The sequence below is a fragment of the Nipponia nippon genome, unplaced genomic scaffold (genome assembly GCF_047370975.1).
Source record: "Nipponia nippon isolate SJK-2023a ecotype South Korea unplaced genomic scaffold, ASM4737097v1 scaffold_14, whole genome shotgun sequence".
In the NCBI taxonomy this organism is placed as follows: domain Eukaryota; kingdom Metazoa; phylum Chordata; class Aves; order Pelecaniformes; family Threskiornithidae; genus Nipponia; species Nipponia nippon.
The window spans coordinates 1532196-1554953 of record NW_028262330.1 but is presented as its reverse complement, the minus strand read 5'-3'; the positions used below and the strand labels follow the sequence as shown (position 1 = coordinate 1554953).

Sequence of the window (22758 nt, the reverse complement as noted above, 5' to 3'; positions counted from 1 at the left end):
CCTTTCATAGGAAATTGGCAGAGGAGGAGTTTAGAGGACGGCGTGCCTTCCTTATCAGGCAGGCCTCTCTGGTAACTTTTTACAGAGGAGATGACGGCTTAATACGACCCATAAATGATTTACTACTACCCGTTAAGACCATTTGACCTTCTGGACGACAACATACTTGCCACCTCTGCGCCTCTCCTCACCACCCTCGGCTCACCAGTCCTCTGGATGAGTTTTTTTTCCCACTTCACCTCCTTCCTTTTGACCTTCTTCATTCTTGAAATCATTCTCCTGGGAAGCAACGTGCTGAAATCAAAGCGACGAGCACAAGCCTCCCGTGTCACGCCACCAAGAGCTGCTCCTGCCCAGCCACCGGGGATGACTCCATCGTTAAGGTCTTAAATGACCCTGTAGAAGTGGTGGTGCCTACGGGGGAGCAAGGAAAGGACCTTTACAACAAGCTGAGCAGCTGGGAGGCGGGAGGAGAAAGGCAGGAACCATCAGCAAGCGCGGATGCAGGAGGGCGGCTGGGGTTTAGTCTTCGACGAACCTGGAAACAGCTTTGATTTGTTCATAAACCACCAGCTATGGAAGAGCAGTGAATGCATCTCCTCACCCCTGTAAAGCACCTGCTAATGGTCACCCATATTTCCACCAAGTAAAAGCAAGGGCCCATCTCATCACCTGCCCCGTCCAGCAGCACCCAGCACCACGTCCCCAAGGACAAAGTCAGGAAGAGCCTCATGGCCGCGTGGTCGGGGAGGCAGCGCCGCGCGGCTGGTGGAAGGCTCCCCCCTCTCTCATCTCACCTCTCATCTCCACTCCCATGCAAAAGCAGAGGCAAGTCACAGCCGCTCCTGCCCGCGCTCCGCATCCGATTTTTATTTCTCGCAGTTTGAGGTGCACGAGGCTGCGCAGAGGCGGGAGCCCGCTGTAACCGGGACGGACGCTTTGCTATGCGGAGGTGCTGCTTGTTTGGCAATGGGACCAGCAGCTACAGCCAGCCCAGACCTAGACTTGTTGCAAAGGGTACGCGTAAGGCTTGGGCTGCCCCCAGAGAGAGGGAAACCCTCCCACGAGTCTCCAAAGCCACGGGGAACAGCAGAGCATGGAGAGCAGCCACGGGAGCCAGGAGCCACAGGCCCCGGGTGCTCACCACCGTGGGAGGCATCGGGGCATGTTCCCACCTGCACAAGTCAGCCTCCTTTTTCCTTGTAGATGCCAGGGACAGCACATTTTCCTATCATTTTTTCCCCAGCCCGTTTTCCTCTTTGTGGAACAGCTTTCACACAAGCCAAAATGAAACTTCAGAGCCAGAATAGCCTGCCTGCTTTAAAAAATTGCTGCCCCACTGGGAAAATAGGACACCTAAAATGACTCAGTCCTCAAACCTCGTTTTGCTTTGCTTTATCTTTACCAATTGATAAGCGCAATTGAGGAAGCGCAAAGGCCCCCGCGCTGCTCCCCGCGGGTCTGATTAAGGCCCATTAAAACCTTCCCGGGCCGGGGCTGGGCTCAGCACCCCGCCAGAGTCAGCAGAGGAAAGCCGGCTCCGGCTCCGGAGCGGCTCAGCTCCGGCCCTTTCCCCAGAAGAGGCCGAACCCAGCACGGCTCCCGTGGCACAACTGGGAAGTCCCGGTCCTGCTCCTTTGCGTGTCTCTAAATACAGAGGAGGTTTGCACCACGCCAACCTGTTAACAGCTCAGTCCAAAGGCTGTTAAGGACTACTCATCCCTAGACCCTTCAGACTTCAAAAGGACCTGCCCGCTTCCCACCCCATCACCTCTCCACGCTCATTACAGCATCCCGCACCTTCTTCTGAGTTTAAGCCCTAGAGCTAACGAGCAGGACATCACGGCAATTCCCTATGGCAGCTAATGCGTTAGCCTAATTTTCCTCTCCCCGGAGGATTAGCAAGGCTGTAATAGCACTAAATAAATTCCCTAATAGCAGATTCTCAAGACACTTTGTCTGGAAAACTTGTTTATAACTTACAGGACGCAGCCTGCAAATTTGGCTTTATTATCCAGTGACACTGCTGAAGGGAGCTGCTCCCCAAACACGGTGCTTGGATGCGAACAAGATGGGTCCCCGATCATTCGCCAGGCAACGAGGGGCGATTAAACACCTGCCGGGAACGGCAACCTGCGCACACGCGGCACAGCTGGAGAAGCCCCCTGTGAAACCAGGGTGGGAGACCAGAGGTGCTGGGGGAGGCTGCTTTCCCGTCTCCCAAGCAAGCTGCTTTGCTCAAACGGCAGCGCCCTGGAGAAGGGCCCATCCCCTCCCAACGCCGGGCCAAGGCACCAGGCCCACGTCGGGATGATGGAAAGTGAAACGCGAGGACAGGTTTGCTCTCCTCCGAGCCTCCACGCTGGAGCACAACGCAAAGGCCCCGCAGCGCGCACCAATACCTGCGGGATGATGAGTTGTAGGCGGTGGCCAGCCGAAACACGTACACCCGGAGCAGCTCAAGGGCGTACCGGCTCGGGAGAAAAACTTCTGGCCTCAATGCAAAGGGGTGACCGGAGGAGAAGGCGTTCAGAAAAGAGGGGTCCAGGCTGGAGCACCCCATTTGGCAAGGCCCAAGGGGCACACACCACCTCGGAGGGACCATGCTTTCAGACCCCTCCAAACCAAACCAAGCCCGTCGAAGGGCTCTGCCTGCAGCACCGGGCTAGCGGGGAGAGGAGATAAATCCCTCCTGGGCGACCGAGGCAGGGAGCAGAGCGCGGTGGCAGCCCCTGCAAGCCCCGTCCCAGGCGGGAGGGCAGCACCGGAGCCCACCCCGTCTCCAGGGATGGAGGGTGCCGCTCCCGGCGCATCGCTGAGCCGGGGTGCCTCGCACCCCAGCCCCAGCCCGCCAGCCCCGACTGCTTTTCATGTCGGATGTGAATCTCCTGCAAAGCTCCATTTCTGAGCTGCTATTGCCCGATTCAGTGGCGAGTGCTTCTGGGTCACAGGCAGGGACCAGCGCGGGATGAATCGGTCTGCCACAACTAACTCTGCGCGGCCAGACTTCGCCTTCTCCGACTTAATTTGATGCTCTGAGAAAATTAGACGTTCTCCCACTTCTGTGGAAAAAGGCAAGCACTGAAGGTAATTCAGAGGCTTTGATGCTGCTCTTTAGTCATTCGGGCACCACAGCCCGGCATCGCTCCCCGGACTGACCACAGGCTGGGAGCCACTAATCCTCATGCACAGCGTGCGAGCCCCGGGCAAACTGCTGCGTCTGGTCTGCACGGACACCACCGGCCCGCAGCCCAGCAAGGGAGGGACAAGACGACTATTTCCAGAGTGAGAATTTTAACTTTAATAACCCCAACACCACGAGTGCCCGGCCGTGGAGGAGTTTGCCAAAGATCATAGTCGGGCCATGCCTAGAAATGCTAAGTACACCCTGGTACCCGGGCCCGAATGTTAAGTCGATGGCACTGGAGCACATGAAAGCTGCGCCCAAGGCCACGTGCGCACAACAGACAGGCAAACTACGTCCTTTGAAAGTGGTTTTAAACTCCCCCTCTGAGACGTTGCTGCTTTTAGGGCAGAGGTGGGAAGGTTTTCACCCCGGGTTACGCACAGCAGCCCAGAGCAGGGCTGGGAGGCGGCGGGGGGACAGACACAGCCGCCTCCCTCGCACGCGGGAATTTGCACTTGGCTTAGCTCTAACCCAAACATTGTAATCGGGCGCTCAGCACACAGCGAGGCGCTCATCATTCGCTCCCCGCTGCAAAAAGTAAATCCCCAACGCAAACAAAACCAAAGAGCAAGGGCACTCCAGGCATTGGGGCTGGAGGCTCCAGAGCAAGGACCCCCGGCTCTGTCCCCCCCCGCATCCCGCCGTGATCCGTGTCCACAAGAGAGGGGGTTTTGCTGCAACAGCAGCAGTTACCCGACGGGCAGTTCAGGGGACTTTGTAGGACAGCAAAGGACGGAGCCTCCCCTCCTCGGACGCAGAGCAGCGCGCTCGGGCCAAGGAGACCTCACCCAAAGGGCGAGGGTCAGGGAGCGGCTGCGTTTCACAAACCTGCTCACGCTCGGCGCGGTTTGGGAGAGCCCGAGAAGCGAGAGCCCAGCACGAACCTTCGCTGTAGGCACGTCCCTCCGCGGCGCTGCGCGATCTGCTGCCGGAGCAGAGCCGCTCCACACCGAACCCTCCGAGCGCCGGGGCCACGGGGGTGGCCGGGGCAGGTCCCGGGAAGACGCGGGACTCGAGCAGCGACCCAGGTTGCTGGGCTGGGCTGGGCGGGCGGCTGCAGCCCGCAGCGCTGCCAGCGCTGCCTCGACTGAGAGCAGGGGAGGGAGGAGAAGGCAAAGCAGGCACCCGGAGCTGCCGCTGCTCCTGCCTCAGCCCCAGGAAAGCTCAGAGCACACAGGCTGCTGCCAGCCCGCCTCTGCCGAGCGGCTTTCAGGATGATCGTCTGCTCCCTGTCCTATTCCATCCTCCCTCTTGGGGCTTCGCCTTACACACGGGGGGCACCCACCACGCGTTCCTCCCACCCGGATCAGAACGGGCTCCTCTTTGGCAGACAAACCGACCTCCGGCTGTCCTGATGCCTGGAAACAGCAATCCCGTCCTGAAGAAAAAGAGGAGCAGCCATTTACAATCAAGATCACATCAAATCCCTCCTTTAAGCGAGCAAACTCCCAATTCACACGCCGAGCTGACCACCACGGGGTGTTTGTGCTTGTAGCTCCAACGGGGCAGCTGAGGAGAGCCGCGCAGGAGCAGACACCTCTCCGCGGACGCGTCTTCTCCCAAGAGCCTGGCCCTTCCCGCTGCCACCGTGGCTGGACAAGGATTCCCCCACCTCACCGCCGGGGCCCGCCGCCCCTCGCCGCCAGGCGCGCAACACGGGCTGCCCACCCAACCTGCAACGGCTCTGAGGCCGCCGGGACCTCCCTGCCCATGCCCCCCGGGACGCCGTCCCGCTGGAGCGGCTCGGATTAGGCAGCGATGATTCTCCCCAGGAACAGACCACCTTCCGTTTAAAACGCCCCCCATTCCTTGCTTTAGAGGCAGAGGCTGTTACTGAGGAGCTCCCAGGCCAGGCTATTGCTACCCCAGGCATCACCTCTCATTTCTCTGTGAACCGCCCGGTTCGCCTCATGCTGATCACTTCTCCCGTGTCCCATTTGTCCCTCAAGACGTTGTCACGAGGCCCCTCGGAGCGCGTGACCCAGCGGACATCGCCCCAGACACCGGGGCCTCGCTGACGGCGGGGCCGAGGGCCGCAATGGGCCTCTCGCTCCCGTTGTAACCCACGCAATGGCAGCGGGCACGGCCAGCTCAGCCTGCGTTACGCCGCCGGAGCTCGGCCCACAGGCGCTCCGCAGGACACGCGCCTGACAGCCATCCCCCTGCCCGTTCTGCTGGAGCTCCGCTTGCGGGCCGTCGCCCGGCCGGCTTGCCAATCCACGGAAAGAGGGCAAACGCTTTAACGCGACCAGTGCGGCCTGACGAAAACAGAGCAGCAAGGCAGCGCCCGAGCACCGCGCCAGGGCTCCGCACCTCGCCGGGGCTGGTGCCGGGCATCGGTTTGGTGCGTGCCACACCGGGCGCTTCGCTCGCCCGCGCTGTTCCCTCGCCACCGCTGCTGCCCAAGCCTCAGCTTTGCCGTTCCAAGCTCCGCCGCAGGGCTAAAAGCCTCGATAAACGTTGTGAGTCTGGTTTTCATCAGACAGAACAAGAGTACTTTTCTCTTTTTCCCCCACCTTTTTTTCCATTTTTAGTTTTTTTCCTAGTGCCTCTTCAGTGCCTTCCACATCGCTTAAGCCACGACACTGGTTACAAACCCCCCTCTACCCACTTTCCATTAGCACCACATCAAAACAAACAAGCCAAGCCACCCCCGAGAGCGGCGCGCGCTGGCCCGGCCCTCAGGCAGCAGGCCCTCCGCTCCCCGGGGCGGAGCGGCCCCAGGTGCTGCTGCGACCTTCATCCTCCGAACGCTTGGGAGGCCAAGAGCGCTTGGTGTTCCCAACGCTCAACATAACACGCCTCAGAGGTCAGGAATAAAACTTTATTGTTTTCAGATTTCTTATCTGCGTTCAACCAAACAGCTCTCTGTCAAAAGCCGTTTGCCGTAAAGAGGCCAATTGCTCTCAGCGTTCTGTACCGGCGACCGATGCGAAAGCGGCCGCGGTACGAGTTTCACCGGCGTCAATCCAGGCGCCGCACGGATTTGTGGTAGGAGAGCGGAAAGGAGTTTGGTTTGCAAAGCAAGGAGGGGAACGGTTCTCCAAGTGATTTGATACAAAAGCCGAAAAGGAGAGAGCAGCTCGGACTGAGGTACACCGAAAGGCACCGCGAGGCGATCACCCAGCGGGCGCCTGCGCCGGTTCTCGCACGACCCCTCCTTGTCTCAACGGAAGCAGGCTTCACGGGGAAGAGAAATCTGCCATTCGAGACCGTGTTTTCTAGAAACTGCCACCCGATGACTACTCTGCCGCGCTTCTGCCAGCTCTACGCTTTCCCTTGCAAACCCCCCCCGGCATCCAGAGGCAAATGGAATTGGCTGCAATACCAGAAATTCCCATTTTGTTTCCATGTCGCAGGAATTAAACACAAACACGAAGTTCCTCCTCTTACCTCTTTCTGAGCACAGAGTCCTCTTGAAAGCTGCTTTGTACTTTGAGATCTCACAAACCAAATCAACTTGGAACAAAGAAGCAAACGTTCGTATTAAAATGATGGGAACCGTTAATTCCCCCCATTCATCTGACACGCACCTTGCACGGAAAATTCCCACGACAACGATCCGATCCTTTTAAACAGCTCTTCTCTTTCCACCCCCATTAACGGCAATGCCTAAAAATGCAGAAACGACGCCAAGTCGAGCCAGCGGGCGCAGGAGAGCCGAGGCAGCTCGGACAGGCCGCCGCTTCAGCGCCCAGCCACGGACCGAGGGAAAACCCAAACGGCGCTGGTGGAAACTTCCAAATACTTTATTTAGGAACAGTTCTGCCCACGTGCTGTGTTTTTTTTTTCCCCCGTTTAAATGATCACGATTATGAAATTACCCGCATTTTGGAAGTGCCTATCACCATAGCACCTGGGCGCTTCATAAAAAAAAGCTCTCTGGCGTGACAGAGCGGATCTGTCGCTCCACAACCTACCGGTCTCCTGTTGCTTACCCCTCGCGTCAGGTCTATCGACGACCGAGGACGAGGGGAAAAGCAACAGATCAGCTCCAGAAAAAGGTCATCTTGTTTTCAGGCGAGCTTCAGATCAGAGACACAACGGACACCGACAGACCCAACTTCCCACGAAGAGCAAGTAGCTATTTCTAAAGCCACCCACGAAGCCAGTTGCCCAGGAAAAGCCTCGGAGGAACAGGTTCTACGCTGCACTTAGGTCTTTAACAAAACGCGTCTCAATAAAGGATCCTTTCGGCCCAGAGTACAAACTCGGGTTATACACCCCCACAACTGGGGTAACCATTAACGTTGGGAAGGTATTTACCGTCCTTATCGATAGGGAAAGAGGCTCTATTTTGTCATTTCTGAATGTCACATTTTTAAAAAAATACAGAGACTTCTCTGTACATAACTACATATGCTTCTCGGTGAGGCCTGCGAGTCGAAAGGGAGGAGACGTTAGCCCCCTTGGCTACTGTGTCATAGCCTTCGTGTAGGCAGCCTCACTTGCTGGTTCAGTTCTGCATCTGCTTTTGCCTGTTTCCCCATCGCACCCAGATTTCTAGACCAAAATACCAAACCATAGTGTCAAATAATGGGGGGGAGGAACCAAGTCATGCCTGTGCCCTGGGCCACGGTAGGGAGACACGTACGGGCCCTGAACAGCCCGCTGGTCGCAAAGCAAGCTCCAGCTTCTCCAAGCAGAATGGAATTTCTCTGTGCTCCAGATCCTTTTCAGCTATTTATAGTGTATGCATGTTTCTGAATAGACTGTTTGCCTTTAATACACGGGGAGAGAACGTAAGTGCACAGACATTTACACAGAACACAGGGAAGAAGATGGTAAAGCCTCCCTCTGTCGGTTGCGGGTGCAGATATTTGTGTCCTAGAACCTCTTGGAGCTTTTCCTTCAATACAGAATAAAACCTCTGTTCCTCAGGGGGTCCTGGTTAACTTTTGAATCCAAATATGCCCTTTATATATCCGGTGAGGCCACTCTTGGCCTTCTGCTCCACCTTGTCCTCCAGAGGTGGGAAAGCAACATGATTAAGGGCCAGGTCGAAGAACAAGGGTTTGCATGGGATGGGCTGGAAGCCCGGCGGGAAGTGCACGAGGCTGACTTGCTTGCTGACAAGAGAAGGATCCAGGCAGAAAGTCTCAAACCGTTCCGAGAGGGGCTGAAAGAGACCGGTGCAGAAACACAAATTACACACAGGTCACATCAAAGGTGACAAGGGTCAAACAAGCAAAGAGGATTAAGCAGCAACTGAGACAACAGAGGCTGAAGTTCCCTTGTGCGACGCCTTGGGCCCTTGAAAACGATTCGAACCCCTGTCAAAGCATTGCTGCAGGAACTCTGGAAAACCTTCCCACGTGCAGGGAGAAAGTGGAATTTAAAAAAACAAAGATGCCACGCTAGAAGCTGCAAGCAGCAGCCTAGGTTCTACCCAAGGAACCCCACCCTGGCAGCCACCTTTACGCCTCACAGAAGGAAAACAAGCCTAAGAAAATCTCTTAAACGCACAGTCACCACCAAACCCCAAACATTTCTTGAGTTGTAAGAGACACTCAGCCAACAGGTTAGAAGTCATACTCACTACGAACACTACTGGAATTTGTCTGAGCTCTCAGCTCTTACCTTGCCATCCTTGACCTGAGATGGCGACTCAGTCTCATGAGTCTCGTTTGCATCTGCAAAATTGAAGAAAAGGTGGTAAGAACAACAGGCCAGGTCTTGGCATAAACTAAGACCGTCTCAGGAGCCAGCTGTCCTCTAAGCTTAGCTATGATCCTCGCTTTCTGGGATACACAAGACAATATTTTCAGTAGAATCAACTTGCTTTCTGGGCTAAGAGGATCACATGTACTCATCTACAACCAACACAGCTCTCCAGCGATGGAGAGCTGCTCTTTCGCATTGTTGTGAGAAGCTCCTGAAAGCAGCACAGATTTTGAGTTCAGCACAAAGCAGCAGGCGAGGAGACGACCCCAGCGGGGTCTGTTAAAGCAGCAGTGAGGCAATAAAAGACAAGGCAATCCATTACTTGCCGTGGGTTTCCAGCAGCAGGCGCAGCAAAAACAGCAGCCCAAGAAATTACGAAGTTCACCCATTCCCCCAAAGTTCCCCTAACCTGGTCGGCCCTGACAAAGAGCAGAACATCACTGCTCTCCGCTTCCTCAGTAGTTAGTTCTCCCAGCTAGGCAAAACTGGGATGAGTACGGTCAACTTGTTTGCAGCAAAAAAATCGAACACTAAACAGAACGTAATAGGTGCACATCCTCAAAGCGTTTTCACATCTCTGGGCAGGGAGCAAGATGCCCAACATCCACTCATTGGTTGCCTAGCTCCACTACACACAGGTAGAAAAACCTAAAACTGGGCGGGGGGGGGGGGGAACGTTTTCCAGGGCCTACGGAGATCAGAGTGAAGTGGAAAAACATTTGGAGCTTCAGAAATGAAATAAAAGGAATGAAATAGCTGCAGGGGCATTATTCAAGAGACGTTAGAGCTCTAGTATAATTGTGCAACTCACCTAATATAGCTGCTGCTTGCAAGGAGTATTTCTCTGCGTTGACTTGAGTGATCAGCTCCTGAACATCAGGCAGCTCCTAGGGCATTAAAGAAAATTATTTGAGAGCCTGAAATGTGCCAGAGTTTAAGAGTCAGGGCAAAGGTAAAACCTGACAAAGTAAGAACTAAGAAATTAAGTCCTAGTGCCAATAAGCCTTCCCAGACGAGGAAAGGCTACAGTACAGTCCTTCGGGCGCTACAGAAGCGGTACGACAGAAAGTGCAGATGTGAGAAAGTGTGGGGAGTTGTTACGGAGCTGTTACAGCAAGTGGCCAGCTAAAGCGTTTTCACCTCACTAGACAGTCTCTACTATAATGTGTCAAGCAGTCACGCTTGTATCACCCTTCTCCCTACTCAAACATCAGCCTTGAACTGTAATGGTCTAGCATCTAATTGACAATAAATGCTGGGACGGAGGTTTTTTTTAAATTTCAGCTCCCTTCCACACACAGGATTGGGTTCCTACCTTCAAGCTGTTCGTATAAGCTCCAGCTCCGGACTGAACTTCGCGGGCATATTTCAGCACTCTTTCATATAAAACAAGGGCTTCACTCCATTTCTTTACCAGGACATAGGACTGCGCAATGAAGAAACACCTGCAACAGCAAAGACTGGCTCACTGATGTGTTTGTCACCCATTTGCCAACTCAAATGACTGATAAGAGAAGATATTATTAAGAAGCACTGGCCAGTTTCCCCTTAGCATCCAGTCTTCATTTCACAGAAGGGCAGAGGAAACTGCATCAAAGCCCTGTACAGCACATAGAGCTTTGCAATAATAAACCTTGAAGATGTAACGTCTGCTAAGGAAAACCTGGCTGCTTCTCAGTCACCTGTAAGCTTTGTACACAAGCGTCTTCAATCCAATCTCTTTTTGGAAGTTCTTGTCCTCTTCTAGGCCAGGAAGCTGTGTCAGTTCCACGAGGTTCTGTGCAAAAGAGAGTCAGAGCAACAAATGCAGGCGTTGTTTCCCTCTGGAATCTGCTGGAGTAAGAGAAAGCTGCCCCTTTTCACAAGTCAACAGTACACTCCCATGGAAATAGCTTCCAGTTTTTCTAATTATCAGTATGCTAGCCTTGTGAAGGACACTCAGTGAAACTTGTGCAAGCTTGCCCTCAGGACAGATTTCCTGACACAAACAGGAATTAGGACAAAGACTCTTCAGATTTCACATGAAGTAATTCTTTCAGAAGGCTTTTCCCTTTCCCATTCGCAACTGCTTCAGCCACAGGCTCCCACAGTTAATTGAAAATTTATGTGAGAAATTGAGAAACTGCTTATGAGGAAGGACATTTTAAGTATTTTTAGCTGCTACTTTTTCTGGCCAGCAGAAAATAAGGCAGCTAGCAGAGTGCTGCACAGAATAGTCAGAAAAACTATTTTAAAACTGCATTAGAGTGTAAAACCAAGGGCAACCATTCTAGCAGCTTTTTCTGTTCACAGCTAAAAGGATTTCTTTGTGCTTCATGTAGAGGCTGAACATCTTCAACAAGGTTACTGTAGGTACTGAGCTGCTCTTTAGACTTCACGGGCAGTTCACTTGCACTACTGTATTTTCTACAAGAGCCTTCTGTACCAAAGTTCTCCAGTTAGTATGAAGAATTAGATTTGTTTCCCCAGCATTACCTGCAAAATGATATCGTAAAGACGGATCAGGTCCTGAGGCCGTGGTGTGCGCTTGCCATCCTCTTCTGACCGCTGCTGCTGCAGCAGCGCCTTCTGCAGAGACTTTGCCATGCTTTCATTGCGCTTGATGGCTGTTGACAGCTTGATGTAAGTCAAATAACTAAAAAGATAAAAGATAAAATGCCATTAGCAGACTGCCAGAACTACTCAGACATTCATCTTTGTTCCGAAAAAAACCCTCCCCCCAGTCTAAGCTGATGCTAGTAGGGGAAAAAACATCTGAAAGGTCAACACGAGAGTCTTAAGCAAAATGCTTTCAAAGCTGCATGAATCAGATCCTTATCTGTACGGCCATTCTTTGAGATCTCAGAGGCCCAGAACAAAACCCCCATAAAACAAAACCAAACAAAAATAAAATCTTGACATAAGAGCATGACTTCTTCGCACCAGTACCGGCAGCAATGTTTGCCCATTACCTGTGTAAGTACTGGATGTTGGACACCTTCCCAGAATCGTTTTCCAGAGCGTGTTCCCGTTGCTTCTGCAAGAATTGGGGACAAAGTGCTGCATGAATTACTGAAAACTGGCAGGTGAGGGAAGAAAACCTCAAGCTTTGGGTAAACCAGGGAAATTATAAGAGACTTTTGGCAAGAGAATGAGGGCTTCTACATTGCTATGCACCCTCTCCAGTTCTGAAGAGAATAAAATCAGAGGCAATAGACTCTTCTGCAGCTTTTTATTAAAGAAATCCCAGCCACTTTTACTGTTAAGCAAGTTTAACAGTAGCAAATCAGTCCCAAAGAAACACTATGTTGGTGAAAGTAGAAACACTGATGTTTGCTGCTTACCTGGTCTGGTTTCAAATCTTCTCGAACAGCCTGAATGGCATCTCTACACTCACTGAGTAAAGATTCAAACAAACGTTCCTTTGTCTCCTCATTTTCTGCCTAAGAGCAAAGGAAAGTTAAGACAGATATCTATTAGAAATTTTTGTATTTTGCATCCCATGATTCAAGAACTAACTGCAGAGATTAAACAGTGTTTCTCCCAGATTATGGCTTTAAGACCCATGGCTAGCCAGAAGTCCAGTCTGTACCTGTCTGCAGTATGTGCCGGGGGCAAACTGACAGAAATTGCGGGGAACGTGGTCAGTGCTGAGAATTTTGCAGCACTGAAGGCCTAGCGCACACAGCCCTGATCGCCTCATCCCTGCAACAGCCACCTTCTCAGCAACTCCCTTCCCGGATGGCACCCGCACTGCTCCGCGAACAGCTGAGGCTGGACTGCACTGTGGGAAAGGCCCAGCAACAGCAGAGCTGAGCGTTACTGAACTGGCAAACTACCAAGGTAGCCTGCTCTTGTTATGCTGATTTAACTTTCCTCATGTGGTAAGAACACGCAGATGGTTATCTTTTCTACACTCCCACTCTAGTAATGCTCTCAGTGGCATTAATTTGCTTGTTTGAAGCATTTTTTAAAGTAACCCTGTATTTTAGTAGCAGGAGTGACTGAGTGCTTTTCTGCTGCCACCACAAGTTTTGTCAAAAAAGTGGAGCAGCTTTTGGCCTTTTGCCCCAAAACCAAAATTTGAAAGCAACTTTTGAAAAACAAGTTGAAGCCCGCTCTCTGCCTGATGGACTGGCATATCACATACCCAATTAAACAGCGTACCCAAGCCCAAACTCAGCTGCCATTCCGGTGACCGAGAAGGTAACCGGACGGGGATCACAAGGCTCTTCCGGACTCAGTAAGAGAAAACTGCCCAGAAACAAACCTCAACCTTAGCAATCGAAGGAGGGATTAGAGCGTATCAGCACTGTGTTATACCACTTCCATGTCACGTAACAGCATAAGATGAACATTGCTGCAACAAATTTGCAATTGTCCAAATGAATAGAAAACTGTCTAAAAACACGCTCGCTTGTTTATCTTCAGCAGAGCTCTACAGTCTCTGCCTCTCCTCTTTTCAGGTTTGCAAACCCACTGAGGAATGTCATTTTTACTCCCACACAAAGCCTCAGGCCTCTTGACCCGAGATGAAGGCAGTTTTTTGGGTTTGGTTTTTTTTTTTTTCTCTCCGAGATTTGCTGCAAGAATTTTTAAGGTGGGACTAACTACTGAGAATAACCAGAGACGAGTCTGACAGCATTCTCAACCTCACCCAGAGGAGCACAGCAATTTCACTGTATGCACAAAAACGAAGACAGACATGGCCAGATCATCAGTCAAGCACAAACAGGGAAAGGGCTGGGCCGTGCAACGAAACAAAGGCTTTCCTTTCTAAGCAAAAACTCCTAAGGTTAAACTGATTCTATGTGTAAATACCCTTATGTTCTGATTTGGGAGACATCAGATCATAAAACTGAGATGCAAGTGCTACGACTGGTGATTCAGATGCCCTGACAGAACAGCACAGGTTCGGTCGTAAAGGGATCCAGGGAACTGATCCCACTGAACCCAATTCTGAAAGTCTAGGAGTGCTCACTCGTAATTTTTAATTTGTTCTGAAACATTGTGTATCATCTCTGGAAGTTATTACCACCAATTTTTGCTACGGTCCTAGTTACCAGAGATGACCACAGAATCCCTGAGGCAATACCAGATAGGAGCACGCTTCCGTCACTCTGCCCTTTAGCCTTCTCGCTTCTACCTGGCTGGAGTCAACGGGCCCTTGAAGTCATGCATTCAAGTCTACAAAAGGGCCAACATAAGTAATTTTAAACTTGGATCCATCTTTCAGTTTGGCTTATTTGTTCTGTTTCTCCCGTTACCAATATGACACTGAAGACCGATATAATTTTGCTGAGAATCTCCATTTTTACACAAAACACGGAGTTGTGTTTGCTTCTAATCAAACCCTGAAGAGCACTGCTGTTATGGTAGGGTTTCAACTTAGTGAAGACCAGCAGAAAGGTGCCAAAGATCCCAGGGACCACAGTACATTTAGCTGAAGCTGGACTGCCCATCACAGCTGACACAGCAACTGCAGAGCTGCTTTCAGAACGCCAAGCTTTAGCCCTCTGGGAATGTAAATACTGCTGCTGTGCGCCCAGCTCTCACCAATACTAGCTGTGATCCAGTACCACAAAACTCCTCTGTTCAGTCAGAGCTTCCAAGGAACACAAAGCAAGACGAAATCAAATTCAGATCACTGCTCTGCCACAGCTTTATGGAACAAAGAGGGCAACTAAACCGAAAAGGTCCAACTGCTACCCTGGCAGGATGGAAATTACAGGAGGGAATATTGAACTCCAAGCTGCGCTTCCACCTGCTGGCCACGCTAACGTACTACCCGCAAAGAAAGAAATTCAGCAACATGCAATTCATAACATTATGACTAGAGTGGTTAACGCTAAGGTTTCCTACCCAGCCCTAGCCTGTTTATCATACTCACACTGTCTCCTTAACACTATCTCCTGCTCTTGCCTCGTACCTTTGCAGGGTTTTCATTTCATCATCTAAATTTCTGTTTATCATCATCCTCCTCCTGGTGGTAAATGCTTTTTGATGCTGCAAAAAGCCCATCTTTAGCGGCAACAATTGTCACTAAAGATCCTTCCGCTGCCTTTTCAAACAGCGAGGGTGCCGTACGCAGCCACTGGGAAGCAGAATACACCACCTGGGCACCATTTCCAAGGAAAAAGCTCCATGTGGAAAACTCGGCTGCAATACTGAAGACATGCATAGTGTGAGCCACTGCAAGCGTTTCAGAACTCTGACCTGTGAAATTCATTTACATCCTGACATTTAGTAACCCTCTTCCTGCTTTTGAGGATTTGCGTAAGCCGAGAAGAGAATGCTACAGATCTCATAGCACCTGTTTCACCTGGCAAATTGCTTTTTATTGCTGAAAAAAGGTGATCGATACATATCTCTCTTCTTTTGGTTGCTCTGAAGTTGGAGCATTTGAGCAAGATACTTAAAGAAATGAGAACAGTAATTCAAAACCGGTTACTCTTAAAACTGTAACCTTCACTTCCAAGTGACTTACAAATAATAACGGTTACCACCCTGCCACTGAAAGGCAGCTCTTCTGTGCAGCACAGAGCGTTCACAAAAGCAGGAACACTCAGAACAGATCTCCCAGACTGCCACCGAGGAGACTGCGGGAGCTATCCCCAGCTGACGCTTCAGCTCTGGCTTACGGTCAATACCCTCACTTTTACTTTTAGCCTTCCAACCCCCAGTTTGAGAAAACACGTATTCAAAAGGTTTTCGCCCAGGTATCATGTATTATCTTGCACATCGAAGGAAAGAGGACAGAACACTGGCACCGGAGATGGCTTCTGGGTTACCTGAACAATTGCTGCTTCGTTGTCGGCCAGCCCCAACAAGAAGATCCTCACTTTGTCTATCTTCACCGGAACAGTTCTTCCTCTCCACTCCACCTCGCTCATTGTGGCTGCCTGCTTTGCTCGAGTTTGGGTAATCAGTGCCTGTAGAGAACGGACTGAACTTAAGAGCTTGAACTTTAAGGTATCCAAAACTGAATGTTTCAAATTCACATTAGGCTTGACTATTTTGAAATGAAAGGGCTTTTCAGGAAAGTGCGGTTCCCCATAGAACCCAGGCTTGCTTGCTCTCTTCTGATACGTTTTGGCCCTTGAATGGTGCGCTGCAGCAATATTTGCGCTCAACAGAGTGACAACGAATGCTTCAACTTGAAGAATGCAAATAAGTTACCTCCAGTTTTTCTGCAAGAAGACCTTCAGTGCCACCAGACCTCAGTCTCATCTGCATCAACTCATTTATAGCAGACTGGTCACCTGAGAGAATTAACAAATCAAGATCACATTTCCATCGGAGTTCACCAATTATTTTAATGTAGAAAAGCTAATCGATAGATTTTATACTGGCAATTTGCGGACAAAGGGGATAAATTTGCAATTTCTTTCTGACTTCATAAGCAAGCTACTGCAAACTGGCATTTTGTCTTTTTACACGAAACCACATGCACTGTTGCAAAATAAGTATATTTCTCCACTGCTAAACTGACCCAGAACGTGTGCAGAATTTGTCCCAAAATACTACAGACTCACTGCAATGTCGCTTAGACCAGTATTTAACTATCAAGTCAATATTCCTTTCCTGTGAACAAGCCTGGCTCTTTGTTGCAGATTAGGTAACCCCCTTTCCTTACCAATATTATAGGCACAGTAGCGAATGTTGGGCGAGATCTCTTCCACACGCTGGTTGTACAGTACAGCTTGCTCTTCTGTGAAAGCATTGGCCAGTTTTTCATATATGGTCCTACAGCAAAGAGTAAATATTAACACTGCAGTATGTGTCGCTTTGTGAGATGCTATCTTACAGGAAGAGTTTGTCTCTCTACTCTGGAGGACGCTATTTCTTCAGTAGTACCTCCCAGTTAAGTGCACAATCAACTAAACAACTCGCAGAGCTGCCGAACATACAGGATATAAACTTAATGGACCGATCCAATACTATTTACTAAATGAAGCTGGTGAAGTGGGGAAACTCACTTGCATTTGTTGAAAGCCTCCATTGCTGCCTTCCACTCCTGGTGTTCAAAGCGAAGCATTCCTGTGAGGTAAGCCATGTATGCCTGCAGACAGCGCAAGGGCAAGTTAATTTCCCCAAGACCGACAGCTTAGTTTGTGCAATCTTTAGCACAAAGGCTGCTGCGACGCCTACAGTAAGTGATTAAGCCTTGCCCTTTTCATTTTGTCTTCCCACAGAAACAACTGATTTGGATTATGGGTTATAGCTACCTACTTTTTTTCCTTTTAACTGACATTGCTACATTTCTAAGGAGATGAAAGCAAAGATGTTTCGTGCTTGTTATGCAATCAACATGGCCCACTAATGTCACAAAACTTTTTTTTTTTCCAGCAATAAGCTACGAAACAGCCATTTTCATCAACTGCGTTCCACTGCAGCCCCTTGTTCAAAGAGGCTGGTGTCACAACACAGTTGCTTTCTGTGTTCCAGAAACCCAGGCCACAAGTCTGTGTTCTGGGTGGCTGCTTTAGGGCATTTAATAGGTAACTCAACAGATAAGCATAGCTTCTTAGGCTGCGTTGCATCATCTTAGTCTCTCTCTTTTTACGTTTATTAAACGTGCTGCTCTTCAAAGCAAGGACAACCATTTGATACACTTAATCAACTTCTAAACACCAGGTCCTCATCTTGGCTGCTCCCACTGGTTATTTCTGCAATTCCAGCAGCTGCATTAACAGCAAGTCCAAGCTATTCAACGGAAGCCATTACCCGGTTCGAGAATCAGTCAATTTTGATTACCTACTGCCAGATGAGAATAATCTCTTCACCCAAAATCCAAAGGGGTTTTTTTCAGCTTTTGCTGTAAAACGAGATCAAAGCGTCAGCAGTTACCTGAGCTTCCAGCTTTGTTTTGGCATCCACTCTGTTACTTTCACACAGTCGCTCCAGCTCCTCGGCATGTTTCACAGCTTTGCGCAGGCGAGACAGCAAGTGAAATCGTTTGCGAGGTTCTGTGTTTGCTTCCTGCTTCAGCTGCATGGCGTAACTCCAGGCTCGCTCCGCATCCATCAGAATCAACAGCAAATACCTGGGGGGCAGACAAAGATTAACGGAAAAGTGATGACATTCAAACAAGAATTACCACATTACCTCTAGTTCTTTGCCATGTGATCTCCAAAGTTTGGTAACAAAAGCTTGGTTTGGTTAATAAGACGTAGATGCTTTTATTTAACATTCTAAGCACACAAAGTCGTCTTACCCCTAACTCTTTTCTACTGTATTTCTCACTACAGAAGTGTAATCATCCAACTGAGGAAGAGAATTTGGTATCGCTGTGTAGCACCACAGACGTGAAGACAAAGGGATTTATGATTTTAAGTCGCACTTCAAACTGGTTGAATACGGGTAAATATGTCTGTTTTCCCACCCGCTAATGCTATAATGCATCTGGCTTCTTAACAGTACAGGTGAAGACATCATTTCTTTTTCCCACAAGAAAAGACGAGACAGCAGACCTTCCAAGCGTTTCTAAAAGCTGGGAAATGAGTCCACGGTCCTGGTTATTCTCCACATATTCTGTCAGACAAGCATTCTGCCAAATTTTGAAAATCTAAGTAAAACTTGCAATCCAGTATTTCTGTTCAAAGGGAAGGCATTACGTCTCCAACCACAACCTTGCCGGCTACACCATTTACGTTATCAGCACTCACATGGCTACCTTGCAACAGATCTGAATACGCATTTCCTCTTTTACTGATTTGATACTGAATCAAATTTACTGATTATGAAAAGAACCCATTTTAACAACTATGAGGGCAGAGAAGGAACTGGCTGTTGCTGCTCCCTCTTCTCCCACTTGTTCCCATGATGAAGCAGGATCTGAGCAGTGCCTCTTCCCCCTGCACTGCAAAGAAACTCTTCTGAGTACATTGCGCAGAACAGGTTTCCACCACACCCACATGAACCTAAATTACTCAAATGAAAGAAACTACTCACTAACATACTGAATGCCCGATTCCATCCAGTGACCGTACCTGTTGTCTGAGAGAATCTCTTCGGTTACTTTCTTCCCGGTGAACTTGTGCCTGTTTCCCATCTTGAAGTTGAGAGTTTTTCGGAGCCGCCTTAGCCTACGGGAGCAATAACCCCTAAAGAAGAGACGACCACAGTCAGCTTGGCCAAAGAACAACTTTGTTTCTGTTTATTGCTCTCTCCAACCAGGAAAAAAAAAGGACTAAAGGCTGTGACAGGCAACGTTTTAACAACTATGAACTCCATATGTGACATACAGTAAGAGGTAGGTCAGAAACTACCTGTAAACCAGTGGTTAATAGAATACAAGAAAGGTAAGAAGACATGTAATAATCTTGAAAAATCAGAATGATGTTCTCCTTGCTGTCCAATTGCTTTCTGTACATTTATTAAAAACTCAGTTCTGGAAGAACACAGTGATTATCAGCAAGGTGTTAACAAACAAGCTCTCAAAGGGCAACAGAGAAACAAGAGCCAGCCTGCATCCTCCGAAATGGAACAGTCACAGCACATTACGTCTAATGAAGGAAAAAAAAATACATTGCTTCACATGAAGCAACTCATCAAGGAGTATTTACTTGGCAGATAGTTTTTGTTGCCTGCTACAGTGGGTTTACGTTTTAAAGTAAACCAAGTCACACTAGTAACTCCGAGACGCCCACACCGTTTACTAACCTGTACCTCTGGAAGTCTCCGTGTCGTAAACCGTGCTGCTGCTGCGACTCCTTCACGATCTGAAGGACTGCGGTTGGCGTTAAGGCAGATTGACAGTACAGCCTGTTACCGGTTCTTCGTTCTACCCCAAAGTAACGGAAGGGAACTCTATAGGTTCCGTTAATCAAATGCACTTTGAACAGAGGGGCACTCAGAAACCTCCTAAAACCGCACAGCTGAGAGAACTGATGGTCCCAAAAGACCTCACGACTCCACTGCTTACTTCAGAGCTTCACGGCTGTCATCAAGGCCAGGACTAAGATGTACCACAAGCACCTCCTCTTACAGACAACCACGAGAGTCCTGCTGTTACCAGAGCTCGTTTCAGGATCATAAGCTATGCCAACGAACGCATCTAGGCTAATACAACTGACTGCCCTCGCTACGCTACACCGCCCCCCATCACACTGTGACACAGTTTTCTTGGCAAAACTGAAAGAGAGAGATGCTTTCCTGCCCCTAAATGTCCCATCTCTCAGGAAAAGGACAGAAGAACACTGAGCAGAACCCCTGCTGCCTTTCTGACACAGCTTCCACAAACAAACTGCTTTCTGAATACCGAGAACCTCCTAAAAAGAGCTTTTAGGAAGTATTCAAGGGGCTGCTTTTCCACTCAATTTTTCATCGCATTTCTAGTTTTACTGCATATTACTGTAACAAATATTCCATGACAGAATGCACTGGCCTATGACTTGCAGTAGCATCGCCCCACGATTTCCATCCAGTCTATGCATTCTTCAGCATATTTGCTGATTTCTGTGCATCGTTTGTTTACTTTATTCACTTATGCCACCAAACAAAATTGTGCTGTATTCTAGTAGATTAACTGATGAAATTCAGTTTACACGGCAGTTTTTATTTTGTGAAAGAAAGTCTCTATAATAACCAAGAAATCTATCTCTGTGTCATATGCATTTATATCCCAAAATTTCCCTTTTAAGCTTTACCAAGAAGCCTTAAAAAAAAAAAAATCAAACACAAAACCAAACCCAGACTATACAATGATGACATCAAAAGAAATACTATCACTATAGTTAAAGAAACCATCAGACTTCTCAAGTATAAAACAGCAGACCTCTACGTGTTTTCTTGGAATTACACCTAAAAGAAAGTCTCTTCAGTTTTAAGTATTAAAACCCTGCATTGACAGTTATTGCACTGAGTTAGTCTGCATTTGTGGAACAAACAAATCAGACTGCAATGCCTCGACACAGCACTCCTCGTCCTCGCTGTCTACCTAAGGTTTTTTTCAGACCGTCTTTTAGCATTTAGTGCAGTCACTCACCGAATTCACATTCCCTATTTTATTTACTTTTTCACTGACTTAGGTATCCCTAACATTACCAGGACAATCACTGTCTCCATCTTACCCTGCAGCTGCCGACTTTACACCACCTGCCATATGCTAAACAGAAAACCGCAGCCTTATTTCACTTGAGTTTTCCTCTCACCCAGAAGATAAAACTCAGCTCTATCACAGCTGTGCAGCTGGACTAGTTTCACATGAAAGTTTCACACACAAAAACGCCGGGAGCTTTTCGTGCCACATCAGATTTTAGAAGCGCTAAATCTGGAGGAGCCAGTCTGCCATCTCAGCATACCTGTTAAGATTTATTTTTTCCACTACCGCCCGCTTCAAGCATTAATATTACCACCAGAAGATTACTGGGAGCCTGCTCTTATCTACGGCACGCAGCCTAGCACGGGGCTCTGCTCTGAAGGCTGACGACTGCTGTCACGCGGCTCGGGAGCAGAAGCTGCAAAGGTAAAGAACAAACCCGCGACTCAGAGACGCAAAGCTGACTCCCCGACCTCCTCCGGGTGAAGCCCTCAGCGCCAGGGACGCCGCGGGTCAGCCCAACCCACACGCTCCGGCCAGCATCGCCCGGCACCGCCGGGGCCCCGACCCCAGGGCTCGCAGCCCGGCTGCCGCCTCAGGCCGGGGCAGCGCGGCCTGGGCGGGCCCGCCGCGCTCAGGGGAGCCTCCGCCGCCCGGCCCGGCCCGGGCCTCTCCCGCGGGGACGCAGGGGCGGCCGTGCCCGCCCGCCCGGGGCCTGCGAGCCCCCGCGCTCCCCACAGCGGCCGCCACGTTGCCCCGCCGCCCACGGGGCCGGGCCTGCCACGTCCCCCCGCCACCGCCGCGCCGCAGGATGCTCTCCAGGCCCAGGCTGTCGCCGAGGCTGCCGGCCTGCGACCCCGCCGGCCGCTCGTTCTCCTTGTTCTCCTCGGCGCCGCCGCCGCCTCCTCCTCCTCCTCCGCCGCCGCCGCCGCCGCCGCGGCCGCCACCCGCGCCCTGCCGCTCCGCCGCCATCTTGTGCGCGGGCCGCCGCCGCCGCCGCGCTGCATCATGGGCCGGGGGAGGAGAGGCGTGCGCCGAGGCCATGGCCAGCGCGGCCGCCGCGGGGGCCGACGGGATAGGGGAGGACCCGGCCGGGCGGGGGCGAAACTGACCCGCAGGAGTGGGGATGCGGGGGCTCACGCAGGATTTGGATGCATGCCCCCCCCCCCCCCCCGCGGCTGGATCGGGCCCTCCTGCCATTACCCCCTTCATCCCCCCCGGGGCTGAACACCCCCCCCCCCAGGATCGGGCCCCCCAGCCCCGTCCCCCTCACCCCCCGGGGCTGAACACCCCCAGGATCGGGCCCCCCAGCCCCGTCCCCCTCACCCCCCCGGGGCTGACCTCCCCCGGCCTCCCCCTGCCCCTGCCCGACCCCTGGCTCCAGGGCTGGCTCTGCACCAGCCCGGCAGCTGGAACTCGGTGAAGCCGCGTCTTTCCCAGTAAAATAGGTGGGATTTGGGGGCAGGTTTTGAGACCCTAACGCAGGGCTGCTCCGCGAGCCGGCCGAACCGACCCGCGGAGGCTCGCGCGAATGGCGGCACCTTCATTGACCAAAGCACCCCAGGAGAGGCCTGAGGACGGGTCCATGGCTGGGAAAACCAGGAATCCTTGCTTGCGCGGGGCTGCGGCGGGGCCAAGGCGGCCGTGCCCGCCCCGGTCCTCCAGCAGCCCCCAGGTGCCGGTTTCTGGGAGCGGGGACGCGTTGGGTGCTGCGGGACCGGTCCCCACGGGGCGATGCTGCACCCGGCCGGCGCAGGGCCCTCCGTGCTGCCGCCGTCCCGGGAGCCTCTCCTTCCCTCAGCACCTTCCCGGACTCCTCTGGGTTTAAACTGCCCCAGGCCAAGCACCAGCCAACATCTCCCACCTCCAGCCGCAGCACCCGGGC

The 22758-nt window shown here is 51.0% G+C and overlaps 2 protein-coding genes across 2 annotated transcripts in view; both read right to left on the bottom strand.

Annotated features, from left to right (window-relative positions):
* The window catches only part of EVPL (envoplakin), a 33476-nt gene extending 29280 nt beyond the window's left edge, over positions 1-4196 (bottom strand). Inside the window, exon 1 of the mRNA XM_009476605.2 lies at positions 4072-4196. The gene's annotated coding sequence lies outside the window, so the exon portion shown is untranslated. The remainder of the gene's footprint in view (positions 1-4071) is intronic.
* A 2724-nt stretch (positions 4197-6920) lies between these two features.
* SRP68 (signal recognition particle 68) lies at positions 6921-21862 on the bottom strand. The gene is made up of 16 exons (XM_087750909.1): positions 21689-21862; positions 19496-19562; positions 18823-18936; positions 17681-17876; positions 16810-16892; positions 16467-16576; positions 16010-16092; positions 15622-15762; positions 12175-12273; positions 11803-11867; positions 11327-11486; positions 10534-10628; positions 10167-10296; positions 9663-9738; positions 8768-8820; positions 6921-8306 (listed from the first exon to the last, which is right to left on the bottom strand). Exons 1-16 carry the CDS (start codon positions 21843-21845, stop codon positions 8079-8081), a joined length of 1857 nt encoding a protein of 618 aa, XP_087607035.1. The 5' UTR covers positions 21846-21862; the 3' UTR covers positions 6921-8078.
* Between the last annotated feature and the right edge of the window lie 896 nt (positions 21863-22758).